This window comes from Chamaea fasciata, unplaced genomic scaffold (genome assembly GCF_029207755.1).
Source record: "Chamaea fasciata isolate MVZ Bird 193981 ecotype frontalis unplaced genomic scaffold, bChaFas1.0.hap1 SCAF_1, whole genome shotgun sequence".
Lineage (NCBI taxonomy): Eukaryota > Metazoa > Chordata > Aves > Passeriformes > Sylviidae > Chamaea > Chamaea fasciata.
In genome coordinates this window covers 33,681,711-33,697,400 of record NW_027094086.1, presented here as the reverse complement: position 1 = coordinate 33,697,400, position 15,690 = coordinate 33,681,711, and the positions used below count along the sequence as shown (strand labels likewise).

General features: G+C 36.7%; 1 protein-coding gene across 4 annotated transcripts in view; it reads right to left on the bottom strand.

The window, feature by feature from the left end:
- Positions 1 to 15,690, bottom strand: part of NCOA2 (nuclear receptor coactivator 2) — a 189,445-nt gene that overhangs the window by 59,429 nt on the left and 114,326 nt on the right. For all 4 annotated transcript variants that reach the window (XM_066180299.1, XM_066180308.1, XM_066180302.1 and 1 more), the window contains one exon: positions 14,824 to 14,996. In XM_066180299.1, coding sequence (XP_066036396.1) covers positions 14,824 to 14,996 — 173 coding nt within the window. The remainder of the gene's footprint in view (positions 1 to 14,823; positions 14,997 to 15,690) is intronic.

Here is a 15,690-nt window from a genome sequence, read left to right as displayed (position 1 = left end):
TTTGTCTCTTTATAAATTCGACATTTTGCCATCATTCTTTTCTTGTACATGTCAGCATTTTTGTCACTCAATACACCTTCAGTAAGAAGTACTGCCTGAGAAATAATTGCCCCCAGCTCAGTTAAACTGGAACAACGACAAAAATAATGAAATTCAACTTACCAAGGATAATATTTAACTGCTGGAGAGAAAGAAGCCTATTATCTCTAGATGTATTTTTTGCTAAATACTTTAATAAGCATTTTACTACCTTTTCCTTGGTTTCTTCCTCCCTCTCAGTTTACTGTCCTTGCTGTCATCAACATCTATGACCTCTTTTCCTTCTAATTATTACAAAACTCAGTGATCTGCTTCTGGGAAGTGAGGAAGAAGACAGGGGCAGTAGTGGAAGTGCCCACTCCTTTCTGCCCTGGCCCCAGGATCCAGTTGTCTCCAAGCCCCACAAGCTGGGGTACTGCAGTGCTGCATTCCTGGCACACAGCACCACTCAGCACACCAAGGCAGAATCCCATCCATAAATACACTTAAATAACTTCTATGAAGATTGCTAACTCTTGGATATAACAGTGACAGCTAAAAGTGACATTACTCACAGAAACAGCGTTATTTACAGAACTCCGTATCTCCTATCCGCAGATTTATCTACTTAATGCAGCGGGCAAGAGATTATCTTACCACAAAAGGTATTACCTCAGAAGGTCCCCAGTCTCTGGTAAGTTAATGTGAAGGACTGGGGACTGAAGTAACACCCAGAATTACAACCCTCTCAATGCTGCTGCACAAGTGAAGACTAAAGTGTCCTATCCAGGACCCCAAATCCTCAACAGCTTGATCCATTCCCAGCACACAATAAAAATATGAAACTATGCAGCAATTAAAATAATTTCTTTGTTTATACTATTTCTAGTATTTTTATTTATCTCTAAAGACACAGAAGGACAATTGCTATGTCTAAGACATAAACTAAGACTGAAAGGAACCCTGAATTCAGACACTATTTCTCACCCCATGCCTCATTTAAACTTGTGGCAATGTGTCAAACTACCACAGTGTAAGTGGAAAATTTTTTTTCATCTCTGGAACATAGAATTAAACTTCCATCATGACCGTCACCTGTTGAATCCCTGGACATGCTGCAACATTAACCCTTTCCACTAGGTTTTCATAAAGGTGAAAAGGAATATAACTGGGTATAGTTTTACTCCTGCAAAAGTTTTAGACAGGTCTTATTACTAAAATATTTGAGTATGTTCAATATATGAAATGAAAGGTTGTGCTTACCTTGCAATCAGAAAAATTAAATGTACATGTATATATTCCTGTGTTTTTAAGATATTTTTTCTCCAAAAAGACCACCAACACTATCTTTCCACTGTACACTGACTGACTAGAGAAATATCTAAATAAATTAATCACCAAAGGTTCCTGCCCAGGAAATTTCCTTACCAAAAAGCCAAAATCCAGGATGATGCTGAGAATTTATAATTTTCACTGGTTTTAAAATGCATTTTTAAATACAGGAGTTCAGGGCTCTGTTTTTGCATTTACATTTCCTAAGAATGTCTAGTAACCAGTATAATCACAAATATCTGATTGATTACAGTATAATTTATAGCATTTAATAAATGCCTAAAATACAGTACTCAAGCAATAAAGGAATACACGTGTTAGATTAAGTACATTGGCTGTCAGTGCCTTACCCCAAAATACCCTCAATTTAATCAGTCACTTATTATTCTGTGCTAGAATCAGATAAGCAGATTCAAATATATGTATCTGTAGCTATATACACAAACACATCCAGGAAACAGTTTTGCATCTGTTGCTATTTACATGATTTCAAAACACTCACGTAAACTACTCAACTGTGCGCGACAGCAAATGCCACACAGCCATCAGCACTGACTTAAAATCTGTTACATTAATATGGCGGCATTTCAAAAGAAACAGCCAAGCTAACTGACCCCTGCACTGAAATATTAGATACAAATATTTGGCATCACTTTGTTTAACAAAGTCATTATTTTCTTTGGTATGTACTGAATTAGGACAGAAAATTTTACTGTGTTTTTTGGCATTTGCAATTTTGTAAGTGTTAGATATTTACCTAATGAGTAACTTCATCTTATTTTGATAATTCATCTCTCAAAATAGTATTAATATGAATGCCTAAATGGTGGGAGTCCCATGTTCTTTAACATTTTGGCTGAGCTTATGTTTTCAAAGACAAGAAACATGGCAGAATCTGATAATTTCATTCAAAACAGGGCTCCACCATGGTCTCAGAAATAATATATTACTTTTACAAACGTTAACAGTCCTCCAATTGGTTCTCTGACATGTAAAAACACAGGCTGGATTTGAAAATAAAGCTGTAAGGGTTAACACTCTTTAGACTAGAATCAGCAGATGCAGTTGCCAAGCTAATTAAACTTACAGGTTTCCAAAACTTAGGCCAAAATAACATACTAGAAAAGAGTATCAATCTAGCCAGACTCTGTTTCTTGAAGCCTGACTCTTCTGTACTCAACCAGCTGTTAAAAGGAAACAGATGACTCCCTTTCTTTGAATGCCACATCACATGATTACAAAATATCTGTCTTATTTTAGGATGCTGACAATAAATCTTTGTGACATACCAGATCATCCACAACAACAGGCAAAGATCTTTTTGCTTTTATAATTTGCCACTGACAACTGTGTAAGTTTTCAAGAGACCTAATGCAGTCCACAAAAGAGAAATATGATGGATCATGGGCTCCCTATGAGCCCATGAAAAGAAGTTTCCATAGTAAAGAGTAGGCCAAAATGGAGCACAGATAATTGAAGACAGCTATGAAAGAACAGAAACAGGTTTAATTTAATGTGCCCATGTTAGCATGGATTACAGGGCTCCTACTGTTTCTAATAGTCCAGATTATGGTAGATAAATCTTTTGCAAAAAGCTCTAAATCATTAAGGACAAGTAAAGTTTTTTTCTATAACAGCCCAGTGTTCAGAAATAGAAGCTTGGGCCCCTCTTCTTACTTGTCTAACCCACCATCACAGGCCTCAGCCAAATTTTCAAGGCAATTTTGAAACAGAAACTTTCCTAGTACTGCAGGGAAAGCAAATGGAAAAACAAAACCTTCTTAGAAGAAACTGTTTATTTCTGCATGTTAGTTATTTAAAGGGATTTTTTAAATCCAAGTCCTTTACAAAACTGTGCTTAAGATAAATTTCATATATTTCAACAGTGGCTACATTACTTCAGGTACATTATGAATACAGAGTGGCTGTGGGAAGAACGGGAGTGATTATTAACCTGCATTGTTTAAAATATTCACTAAAATTAAGAGATCTTTTTTCATTTCCCTAGAAAATCTTGGCTTATCTTGTTGCTATGATTTACATCCAGACAAAGTCACTTTTAACCTCAATTGCATTAATTTGTTCTGTCACATATTAATTAGCAGACATTTTAAAATGTCTGCTAATAGCAATGATAGGTACAAATGGGCTCCCTTCAACAGACTGAACCATACTTAAAACTTAATTAATTAGGCGCTACCATTTCTGTTTCTCTAATTCAAATTCATGAAGCAAGGATCAGCACCCAGTCTGAAATATGTCAGTACAATCCATAAACAGTTAAATGATTAAACACTAATGGTATTGTTTTCTCTCTTTTCTCAGTGAGCTTTATCAATTCTGTTCTGAGAAGAAACTTGGAGCTGTTTTAACAGTTCCCCAACAGTTCCCCACAGGCAACTAGGAGCTCAGTGAAAAGGAGTTGTGCAGGTGGGTGCTGCCCAGTCAGCTCTGTAGTCTTGCTGCTCTTCCCAGCCACAAACTCCTGACATGGCACAGGCTGGGAGTGAGGGGCCCTTGCTGGGCAATCATCACCCTGAATATGCTGAACACATGAAGCTTTAACCAGGAAATGTTGAAGATTACAGACCTCCAGCCATGTCCCTCTTTGGCACCAAGGCCAGTAATGCAGGTCTGCAGCCAAGCCCGTGCATTACATCAGAAGTGATAATCCAGAACATTTTCATCCAGTCTCCAATTTACTTATTTGCTTGCAAAAAGGTACATGGGCGCCTGCTCCTCATTCTACATTTTACCCATTAGAACACCAACAGGTGAGACCTTTTACACAACAGCTGTTATTTCCAAAGTATTACGCGTTCACTTAAGAACACTGGAGCCAAAGTCCTTATTAAATAAACCAATCAACTAATCCAACAAAAATCCCCACCAAAAAAAAAAAAAAAAAAAAAAAAAAAAAAATAGAAGAAACCCTACCACTTCCTTTGGAAAGCATTTAAGCTGTTGAAATAAACGATATATGCTCCTTGTCCGAGCTTCAAAGGAAGAACAATCATCACATAGCTCAGGGAAAGGAAGAGTATTCTTGCACCATAATTCACAATGACCCTGAGAAAGCCAATATCCTCCCTCAGTTATATTTAATAAAGGTTTTACAGACTGGTTTCTCTGCCTGTATCAGTGACATAAAAAAGTAAGGGGGAAAAAGCTTACCAAACATATTTACATTTTAGATTGCCAACTGCAAACACATGATTATATTTTGAACGTTAACAACAATGGCCTGACAATCTGTACTACAATGTTCACTTAAAATCAGCACCTCTTGCAGATAGACAGATGGTGGCTCAACTTTCAAGCTTAATAGTAATCACAATAATCCTTGATTTTCATCAGCGTAACACTCAACGATTCATTAGTAACTTTTGTCACATTCCCTAAACTATTTGATGATTTCTTACTACAGCAAGTAAGAGTAAAAACATTACCAGAGGGATGACAGTGAATGGAATAAAACTGCCACAGGTTGGGTGTTGCTGGTCATAAAATTATGGTTAAAGCCACACCAAAGCAAGAGACAGCATGACCGGGGAAGACGTGAAATACAAACCACAAGACAATTACTGAAAAGAAGAGAAAACAGTACGGGCTTAAAAAGAAAGCTCTTCAAAAATTGGGAAGAAATTTGAAAACACAAAGAAAACCCATTTGATGCAAAACTTCACTTTTGACAATTAGTGACAGGGAGCATTGCATTCAGAGCAGTCAATGGGGATATGGAGAAACAAATAAAGATAGGAAAAAGCCCCAAACACTCAAGTATTTCCTTCAACCCAAGATGGTGAAAGGTCTTATATAAAAGAAGCAAGACAGGAAGAATTTTATGTTAGTGGCACAAAATACCTTGATATTTTTCCGCCAAACAAACCAAGAAAAATCTAAATGAGGGTCTCTCTAATTTTTCCAATCTATATTTAGAGATTACAACCTTGATATTTCTTCCTCCTTTTTTAAAATTTTTTTAGTTTTTTTTTATTTCCAAGTAGATTAAATGCTATATTTAAACACACTTCCTCTTCAGTGTTGGCCCACACCTAATTTGTCTCTGGAAGACATCTCCCTCAGAAGAATCATGGGAAGTGCAGGTTGTTCCAACTCTTTCTAGGAAATTGTGCCTCAGGAGAAAAAGTACCAGTATAAGGCTAGTGCTCCTCATGATCACGTATCTTAAGATGACAAGGGACTGTTCTAACACATGCCAAAATATTTCACCAACTCCTGCATCATGGCAAGAACTTCCACTGAATATTCTGAAGAACATTCAGACTTCTTTGGGAGGGCTGTGAGAATCTACCAATTTCTTCATTAAGTTGTTCCCATTTCAATTAACTTCCAATTAACAATGTGCCCCTTCTGTATGAGCTGGTCACAAATTCCAGCTGTTAGGCTGTATCTTGCCTTTGTGTGCTGGAGTCCTCCTTGGCAAGCACACATTTTGGTTCATGCCAGTGAGCAAGGCAAGGTGCAGGGACATGCATTTCCGCTCTGAGACAACTTGGGCCCCAGTGAAGGGAGGCACGACACAGCTGCTTCATCCAAAGGAGCATGTGGACACTTATTCAGATAACATGGGCATATCTGAAGCATCTCCAGTTATGGAGTATTTACTTAATAGATTTATGGTTTATGGAGTTATCCACTTGAGCGGAACTTATAAATTTATATACTTTTCTGCCTCCCCTTTCTGACATTTGCCCTGATCTTGTGCAAGTTAAAGGAGGGAAGGACAGTAAGTGTGCGTTTAAGTGTTCAGTGAACTAAATAGTACCCCTTGTCTTGTAAAATAGAGATGCGCCAACACCCCAAAATGATGAAAGGAAACAGAAAGCACGTACATATTGACTCTCCAGTCGTTTGTCTGAGGGCATTTCACTATGAACTCAACGGTGCTCATGACAGAGCAAGCAACTAATCACTTGCCATGTCATCCTTCAATCTTCAGTCTGTGATTTTCCCCCCAGTTGCCCACTGTGGGTTTCCATAAAAGAAACTGAAAGCTGAACAGTAACAGCTGACTTACTGTTTTTCATATCCTTGGTGATTTCACGTTCAAGGACCCCTATTTCCAACTAACTGTCCATACACAGAATCTTAAACAGCAATATCAAAATGCATGACTTAGAACAGATGCAATTATCTTGGTTCTAGTTTGAACACAGAGAAGCCTTTGATCAATGCTTCTTCAATGTGCTGTGAATCCACAGGTTTTCAGGATTCAAACATGGTATGAAAGGCATTGCACCCTATTGTGAGTAAATATTATATTATTGCTTTTCAAGCTGCAGTCTTAAAAAAGAAAAGATAAAAGCTGTGTAACAAAAGCTAGATTTCTTAAAATAGATGATCTTTTTTTGACTGAAGTATCATCACTATTCACAGTGAATTAATTTACTATTCCATAAATTAAGCTGCAGACAGAGAGCCAAGGTAACATGAAGTCTCCTTCATTTACTTGCTTTATGTGCTGCACAGATTAAGAAGTGGCATTCACTAATCTAAAGCACACAGCAAGATTTGGTGTTCTACAGTCAATACCTTTTACACTGCAAACCATCCAGCAACAGGGGACTAGAAACACTACCTTTAAGAGTCAAATCAGTAGGCTAGATTTGTTCTTTAACACCTAAGCTCAGCATTTCTTTTCTAGCACCTAAACTCAGTCTTTGTTTCTGACCACGCACCTCAAGACAGAACAGCTGGTGAGAAACACTAGACTCAAAAGCTTAGTTCATATTGTGGAGGGATGGATGTCAGCCTCTATTTCTGTATTTTATTTTCCCCTCAAATAAAAATGCTAAATAAATTTATGATATTACAGTTCATAAGAGATTACATGATAAACTGCAAACCACCCCCCACCTGAACGAACCTGTAGAGTTTTGATGTTTAAAGCGCTCAGTGACAATCTAAATGCAGTCTGAGAACAATACACTTACCAAGGAGGCAGTCTCCAAAACCCAAAATTAAAAAGAAATGTCTCCATCTCTCTTATGGAAGACATTTTTACTACAATCCCAGTAGTACATGGACCATAATATGATCATAGCATATTAAAGGAACTAAACCAAGATTTTAATGAAGATATTTCTGTAAAGAACAAAGAGGGAACACTTGACACATATCCCCCAAAGAAGGTTAAATATAGGAGATGCAGCACAGTCCTTTATAGCATTTCCCAGCATTGGTATAATAGATCACAACCTCTTACACTGCAATTATCTTTGCAGCTGTATAATAAAGAGTCAAAAGCCATACTTTGCTAGTTTGAATTATTTTTTTCTCTTGCACATTTAGAGTTATGAAGGAAAACAAAGACCAAAGAAAAGCAAATATATGTAAGATGCCAAACAAACAAGAAAGTTTTCCTGTAGCACTGGCCAGTAATGACTATTTCTACCTGAAAAAGATCGGTACCTCAACAGCTAAGAGTAACATTTAGTTTCTCTTTAACTTTGACCCATAACTTGAAGTCAAAGCTTAAATTTTTGGTCTAAAACTATCAAACAAATTATCTCTGGCATGGAAATAATCCATCACTGACTAAGCTGAAGCCCACAGTCAAGAGGAATGTCTTCTTAGGTGACAGCCATCATGTGACACACCCTGCAAGGCCCAACAACACCAGGACATCTCTGGGCTGTCCCATAGCTCTGTCATCACTGGTGCACTCGGACCTCTATGGGACCCACAAAGGACTCATGGTGAGACAGATCCTCTACAAAGAGGCCATCCCAAAAACACTGCTCAAGCTCACCACACAACTGCAGAAATGCAACTGCCACGGTAAGGGAGGAAAGGGAAACTCATGATCAGGAGGAAGGCAGGGATGGTGAAACCAGGGCTTTTCAACAGCTGACTTATTTTCCACAAGTTAGTTTGCAGCCTGCACACTTGATGATCATTTCTAAGAGTTTTCTTAAAGCAAGAGAATCATAGAATCACAGACTGGCTTGGGTTGGAAGAGAGCTTTAAAGATCTTTCCCTAGACCAAGTTGCTCAAAGCCCCATCCCCTCTGGCTCTGAACACTTCCAGGCATGGTGTATCCACAACTTCTCTGGACAACCTGCTCCAGTGCCTCATCACCCTCACAATAAAGAACTTCTTCTTCACGTCCAATCTAATTCTATCCTCTTTCTGCTTAAAACCACTGCCTCTTGCTTAGGCACAACAGGCCTCAGTAAGAAGTCTCCCTGTCTTTCTTGTAAGCCCCCTTTACACATTGAAAGGCTGCAATAAGGCATCCCCACAGCCTTCTCCACCCACTGCTGAACAATCCCCCTTCTCTTAATTGTTTGATCCCAGTGTGGACACAGTTATAGGTCGCAAAGTGCCTTCAGCTACTTATTCAGTAAGTAATATTAATTACATTATAACACTACCTCCACAGGAGAATATTAATACAGTTAAAGTGACTTGACTTATGTGTAGGTAAGGTCTAAACTAAGTATTCTGCATGATACACAACTCCAGTAAAATAAGCAAACACCTCCTGGTGTTCTTGGCTTCCCGCTTGATGGGTCTGCTGGCCAAAGACTACTTTTCATCAGACACACAAAAGAAACTGATGGTCCGCTTTACCTAAAGCCACTTTAAATTCTTCAGTGAATCAGCAGTTCTTTGGAGTCATGCAAGCAGTAAAGTCAACATAAAACTGCGTATTTAGCCAGAAAGCTTTACAATGTACAGTGGCAGATCAAAGACACTTCCAGTGTATCACTCTCAGCTGTAGGTAGGGAAGACAGCAAAGCAAATTCAGTAATAACTGCTGTTTTGGGTTTTTTTTTGTTTGTTTGGGGTTTTTTTGTTTTTGGTTTTGGTTTTTTTTTTTGGTAAATGCTCTGCATTAATTCCTTGACTTCAATCACAAATTCCTGTTACATTTAATTCAGTCTTAAAATCCTATCAGACTGAAAATACAGTATATACAAATAGTGATAGCCATGTAGAATTCCTTCAAAAAGTAAAAGCTTCAAAAATTGGCATAAAATTTGAATAACTCTTCTCAAATACGATTAATATAAAAATATAATTACAGTAAAATCGACCCAGTAAAATATTTGCAAAACCCAACAAACAAAACACAAGTCTGCATATGCTCTCTTGCCTTAATATCCTGATTTTGCAAGATATTTATGCACATAACTTTGAACGTTTAAGTAGTTCCACTGACTTAACAGGGATTACTCATCTGCTTAAAGTTAGGCAGTTGCTTAAATACCTTGTGAAATATGAATCTAAATTCAGATCTGATAAATTCAAAGTAGCAGCAGTCAAAGCAACACCTCATTACAGCATTAAGACCATGCTGCTTTCTTTTAGCAAGTGATTTTACTTGCATACTGGTGCTGGAGGCAACAACACACTATCTACTGGAGTGCCCCTGTGATTACACAGTACTGCTACAGGGAAGCAAAAACTGGTTTTACTATCAAACGTGAAACCAGAAAAAGAAGACAAATGTGATTAACAACAAGTCTTGTTTTAAAGTTCATACAGGTTTCCATGCACGTCTCTCTTCATCAAGCACTTCTCCTTCTCCCAACAGGATTTTGCTTTCACACGGTGATTCATTCTGCCCAAGGTCTGTCTTTTAAGGCTATTCTGAAAACAAGATCTGTTTCACAACTCAGAAGTGTGTATTAACAGCTAGACTGGTAATTGCCACCCAATATCCCTTCCCTGAACCACTGAAAAGCTGATCTACAGAGCACAACACCTCTTCAGAAACTGGTGACACATGAAAACTGGACTTTGCAGGAAAATGGAAGTGATTTAAAATTATAGTTGAGGATAATTTACCACAGTAGATTATATCCCACTGTATGTGAATCTAAATAAGACAGGTGGATGCCATCTTAAAAAATGCTACAGAAGAGAGAAAGTCTTGGAGAATAGAAGGAGAGAAATAAGAGATGGAGACCTGGAGTTTAATAAAAGGAACTCAGGGGACTTGAAAAAAAAAAAAAATCAACCCCATGTCTTGTACTCATGTCAGGACGCATTCCTCAGCGCTCCAACCAAAGAGGTCAGAGGAGACTTAGCTGGAGAAACCGCTGTAGAAGCTTAAAGTGATCTTCAGTATCCTCTCTATACCTAATGCATTGCTGATATTCAGACAGGAGGCCAAAAGCATAACTAGATAATGAAGAAAAGGAAGTTTAAAAGTCTGAAACAGGAGTTGTTCAAATGTGACAAATAGTCTCTGCTTTAAAAGATGAATTATTTACCCGCTGAGACTGAGGCCAGCATGACAGATAAAAGGAGTTGCAAACTCCTGCAAGGGTTCAATTTTTATAACCTGCTTTATACCCAAAAGAAGAAAAAAACAAAAAAAAACCTCCCCCTTGCCCCATTCCCCAAAACCCTGAAATAAAACCCAGAAAAACAGAGACAAAGCAATCAAAAAATAATGAGAAAAAAACCATAACCATAGTGAGGGGAGTCAGGCTGGTGACAAGAGTGAAGGAAAAGGACTGCTGTTGGAATAAAATCAGATGTGATTGATGGGAAAGAGTTTAACTGATTGTCAACTTAGGAAGAAGAAAATTCAGATTACTTTTATTTGCTGTCAGAATTTTGTTGTCTTCAGATATCAGAAAACATTTTCAGCAGTACTTATACAACAGAAATTAGTGTCCTAAGTGCTGAAGTGGCTTCTTAAAATAAGACAGGATACTAAAATCAGTCAGACACTATTTTACTAAGCATATTTCTAAAGTACAATCAAATGGCTTTATAGTTCCATGGCTGTCTGTCATACAAAGGAACATTTATTCCCAATGGTCTTTACACTTGCCTAACACAAGCTTTTTAAATTAAGCATGTGCAAATCAGAACTTACGTGCTTGTACACATTATGAACACATCTGCAACATATATGACCATTACTCTTTCCAAGAAACTTAACATGGACTGCAAACAACAGGAGAGCTTACACCTCAATGACCTTGTAACAGAACTGTTCCAAATTACTTTTATGTTATAAATAAAAAACCGAATGAATGTTTTCCAAAGTGCTTGAAACACAAGTCTCAAATCCCCAGTGGAGATATCCACTTAAGATTTACATGAATACAACTTCTGTTTCATCTTCATGCTATAATCACAATTTTTCATCTCCTCTGGATATTCACAAAATTTCTATCCAATCATTGTAAGATAGTATCATAAAAGTCCTTAGTAGAAAATTAAGCTTTTGTAAAATAACTTGTCATCACTTTCCCAAGTACTAAAACTGTTCCAAAACCAAGATTAAAACTTCTTGCAATGGTTACAACTTCCAAATATCTTAAATTCTTTTAATGGATTCAGCTTTACACATGCATTTTAACTTGCCTTCAAATTGTAATAAACAGAATCTCTAGCATACCACAACTTAGGCATCTTTGAAGTATATACTGTGAGAAACGATATAAAGATAACAGATAAAGTATTCCAAGTATATATTTGCATATAAAATAGATCAGGATGGCATTACACTAAATTACATAGTATTATTAAAGCAAAAGATCTATTACTTTTTTCAGCTACCAGACCAGTTAGCTTGACATGGGAAACAAATATCAATCTACATTTCATCCTTCCTTGTTCTCATTCCTAGAACCTAGAACAAAATTTCCTTGACAAATCTCAGTAGCAGCAATAAAACTTGTTGCTTCCAGTGGCTTTACAAAGTATTTATAACTGACTACACTTATGTAAGTAATTAGACCCTCATGTGCAATTCGGATTTTTAGTATTTATCTCAAAGAAACAACCTCTTTACAAAAACTTCTAAATATTAAAATTGTAAATTAAGTTCTCACTGATTTAATCTAATCTGCTTTGGAAGAAATGCAGAGCACACCCACTATGTGACCATTAAGCCATCTTGATTTGTCCATGTCAGTGTAAAATCACTGAAGAGTTTCAGGAGGTTTATTTAGTTTTGTCCTACAATTATGCTGCATAACAGTAAAAATCGACAAAACAACCGTAATGAAATATTATTTTTAACATGAGTCTTATGGCACTTCATGCAAGTATAACATTATTTTAATGACTTTTGTCTTAGAAATAGATAATGCAAGTTTTCGACTGTTGTCAAGGTGTTCTAACTGGTCTTGACAGTGGAAAACCAATCAGAAAGATTTGGAACAACCAAAAGTTAATATATTTAAATGATGAGCACATCTAAGTGCAGGACCCCCAATGTGAGGTGATAAACTACTTATAAAATATGAAAGAGCAATAGTAATAGCCTCACTAGGTCTTCAACCTGTTTGCATTGTTTATGTCAGGTTTTTTGTGTCACTGAAGAGAAGTACAAGTGTACTGTACTGTTTGTGGAATTTGAACATTTAATATATGTGAGACATTTTTGGTAATGAAATGCCTAATCCAAAATAATATTGCATTTCAGAGTATGCTATCATTTGCATTTTTCTTAATAGGAAAAGCCTGTTAAATTTGCCATTACAACAAACAGAAATAGCTTCTACGCAGGAATAGGTATCAAACCTTTATTAGCACAAAGGAATAATTTCAGATATTCTGACTTTTACGTCAAGATCTTGAGATGCTATTAATGACCACCTTGAAGGTCCCAGTGTTTTGCAGCGCCCCTTAAAGAGGTTTAAACTCAGTCTGTACCAGTTGTGACTTTTATGAGAATATCCAGTTACCAGAACATCTAACTGTCCTCAAGTGAAGAACCTCGTGTAACGAATCAGCATCAAAAAGAGCTATAGTGTCTTTATTGCTCAAGGGTTGCAAACTACTTTCACTTGCTGAAATAAAGAGTGTTCACAGCAGTTTAGTCTGTCTTTAGAACTTTATATTCAGCTGTTTTTACAATACGATTTTCTGACATTAAAAAACTAACTGCACATTCAGCTTTGGCACAATTCTGGCCCATGATGACTTCAACAGTTTACATATAACCTGGTCGGGTGTGTGTGAATATTTTATAACAATATGAAAACTATTGTTGTGATATTGGTCCTAAACAATAAAACCCTGGATTTGACAAAGTTACCATGAATTAGAGCCAGATTTTCAGACTAGATTTGCTAGAACTGCTGACAGAATTACTGAAGTGGACTAGCAGATTCTCCTTTGTGCACCCACTTCCTGGGAAAACACATTTTTTGTGTCATTTTCTTTTTTTCAGGTGAAGATAAGGAGTATGTGTTGCTTGGTGACAGGAAAAAAAAATCAATTTGAGAAAAGGATGAAGAAAACAAGGGGAAAAGAAGATCTCAAAAGCCAGCAAGGTGCAAAACAATGATGGACACCGTGTCAGGTTAACAAGTATACTTCTAATATGGGGCACGGCAACATCACTAGACTATCCACTTTAAAAATCATAGCAACCTAATAGTAAAAAGAAGAGAACAAGCTGAGAAACAGGAACACTCCCTAAGATTAATCAGTTAGAGCCTCTTTGGAAGCAGCTGACATAATGTGACTCCTTCCACTTTCCATTTAGCTTTGAATAGACTGATGTCTAAAACTGTAGATCTGCTTATATATTTAGATAAAGACGTATCTAAATTATGAAACATGTAGTCTCCACTTTTATAATTTTATACATACAGCATGGAAAAGGAAGAATTATTTTCCCACAGAAACGTGAAAAAGTAAAAGATGCTTAAAGTGTTTGAAAATCAAAGGAATCACACTAAACACAGTTTACAGAGAGATATAAATCTTCTACATGAAAAGGAAAATGATATGCACCACTTTAACGATTTGAATCGGCCCCAAACACCTGCAGCATCTGCCTGCCTAGACAGACATGTGCCACAAAACCCACTTCCAAAAAATTTCAAGTTTCTAAAAGATTTGGGTTTTCTCTTTGAATAGGAAATATGTCAAAAGAAAAGAAATACAAAACTAATCTTCTAGACAAAGAACAGGAAGAAAACTGTCACGTTCTGTGGTTTACACTTATAACAGGACCCTATCTGGAGATTAGAATAGTTTCAAATCTATTGTAGTTGAGGATATGATGTCATAATTTAAGGGACGCAGGATAATTTAGTCCACAATATCTATTCATACCAACAAAAGAAAGCAAAACGAATGTGCAGAACACTTACATACCCCACTCTCCTGGATTATTTCTGTTTTGCATGGATTCATCATCCATGTAAGAGTATGTGGGTTTTTTTTTTTCCCAAAGTCATCTGCTAGTTTAACTTTTGTGAAAGTGCAAGTAATTCCATTAGGTACACACACCAGACTGATCGATTTTCTCTCTCTAAACAATTTTCAGTGAAGCTTATTTTAAAAATACTGAATATGATACTTAACACACTCTATTCACATGACTTTACAGCATTAGTCATTACTGATTAATGAAAAACATGGGAATTTGCTAAAGGAAAGCTGAAGAGACTGTCAAGTTAGCCAAAAATAAAATAACAATCAACACAAAATATTCAAAGTCAATTAATTAGGCTTCTTACCTTGTTCTTTTATCTGACGAATTTGCTTCACAGTTTCTTTCAAGATTGCACATTTGTCAGGTTTGAAGTTAAAGTTGTCAATATCATTAAAATTTGCAAAAATCAGCTCTGCAAGTTCTTCAATGTATTTATTCTCTTGCTCACGATTGCGTTTTTCAGTGCTTCTTTTAGGGCTGAAAGAAGAGTTTATAAAATGACGTCTTTAATGTCAGTTTACTTGCTTTCTGGCCAGCTCAAAGATGATTTCAAAAGGTTTGACAGTAGTTCAACAAAAACAGAGAGAGAACTCTGTTTAGTAAATTAAGCATGTGCTCTCTCAGTACCAACATATAACTTACAAGTTTCTCAGGCAGAAAGGTTTCCACTGGAACTAGGAAAGGAGCATTAGAAAAGATGCTACTTTTTTTTTTTTCCCAGCACTCACGTTTTTGTTTTGAAAGAGGATTGGGATTAGAAATTGAAAACACAAGATTATTTTGGGGGGTGTGGGGCAGGATTTGAATATTTACAAGTGTCCCTCCCACATAGCACTGAGAATCCAAAGAGTATTATACAGTGATTGTGTATGAGAAAATAAAACAGCTTAAATAGTTGAACTGAGCAATCCATACTTCCTGCCTCCTTGTGAATTTATGGCAGTCTTAAGAATAGATGATGAATGAGTGGTTATGCTTTAAAATGCATTTGTGTTGGTAACAGAACTGCTGTAAAGCTGGAAAATATTTTTCAAGATCTAGATTATAATGTACAACAGAGGTGAAAAAAAAATCTCAGATTGACAAAATGAGTGACTGAAGACTTCTGGCAGTGAAAGCCAAAAACCATTTTTACATCTCTCCTAAACTGTCCTCAAAATTCTGCATTTTT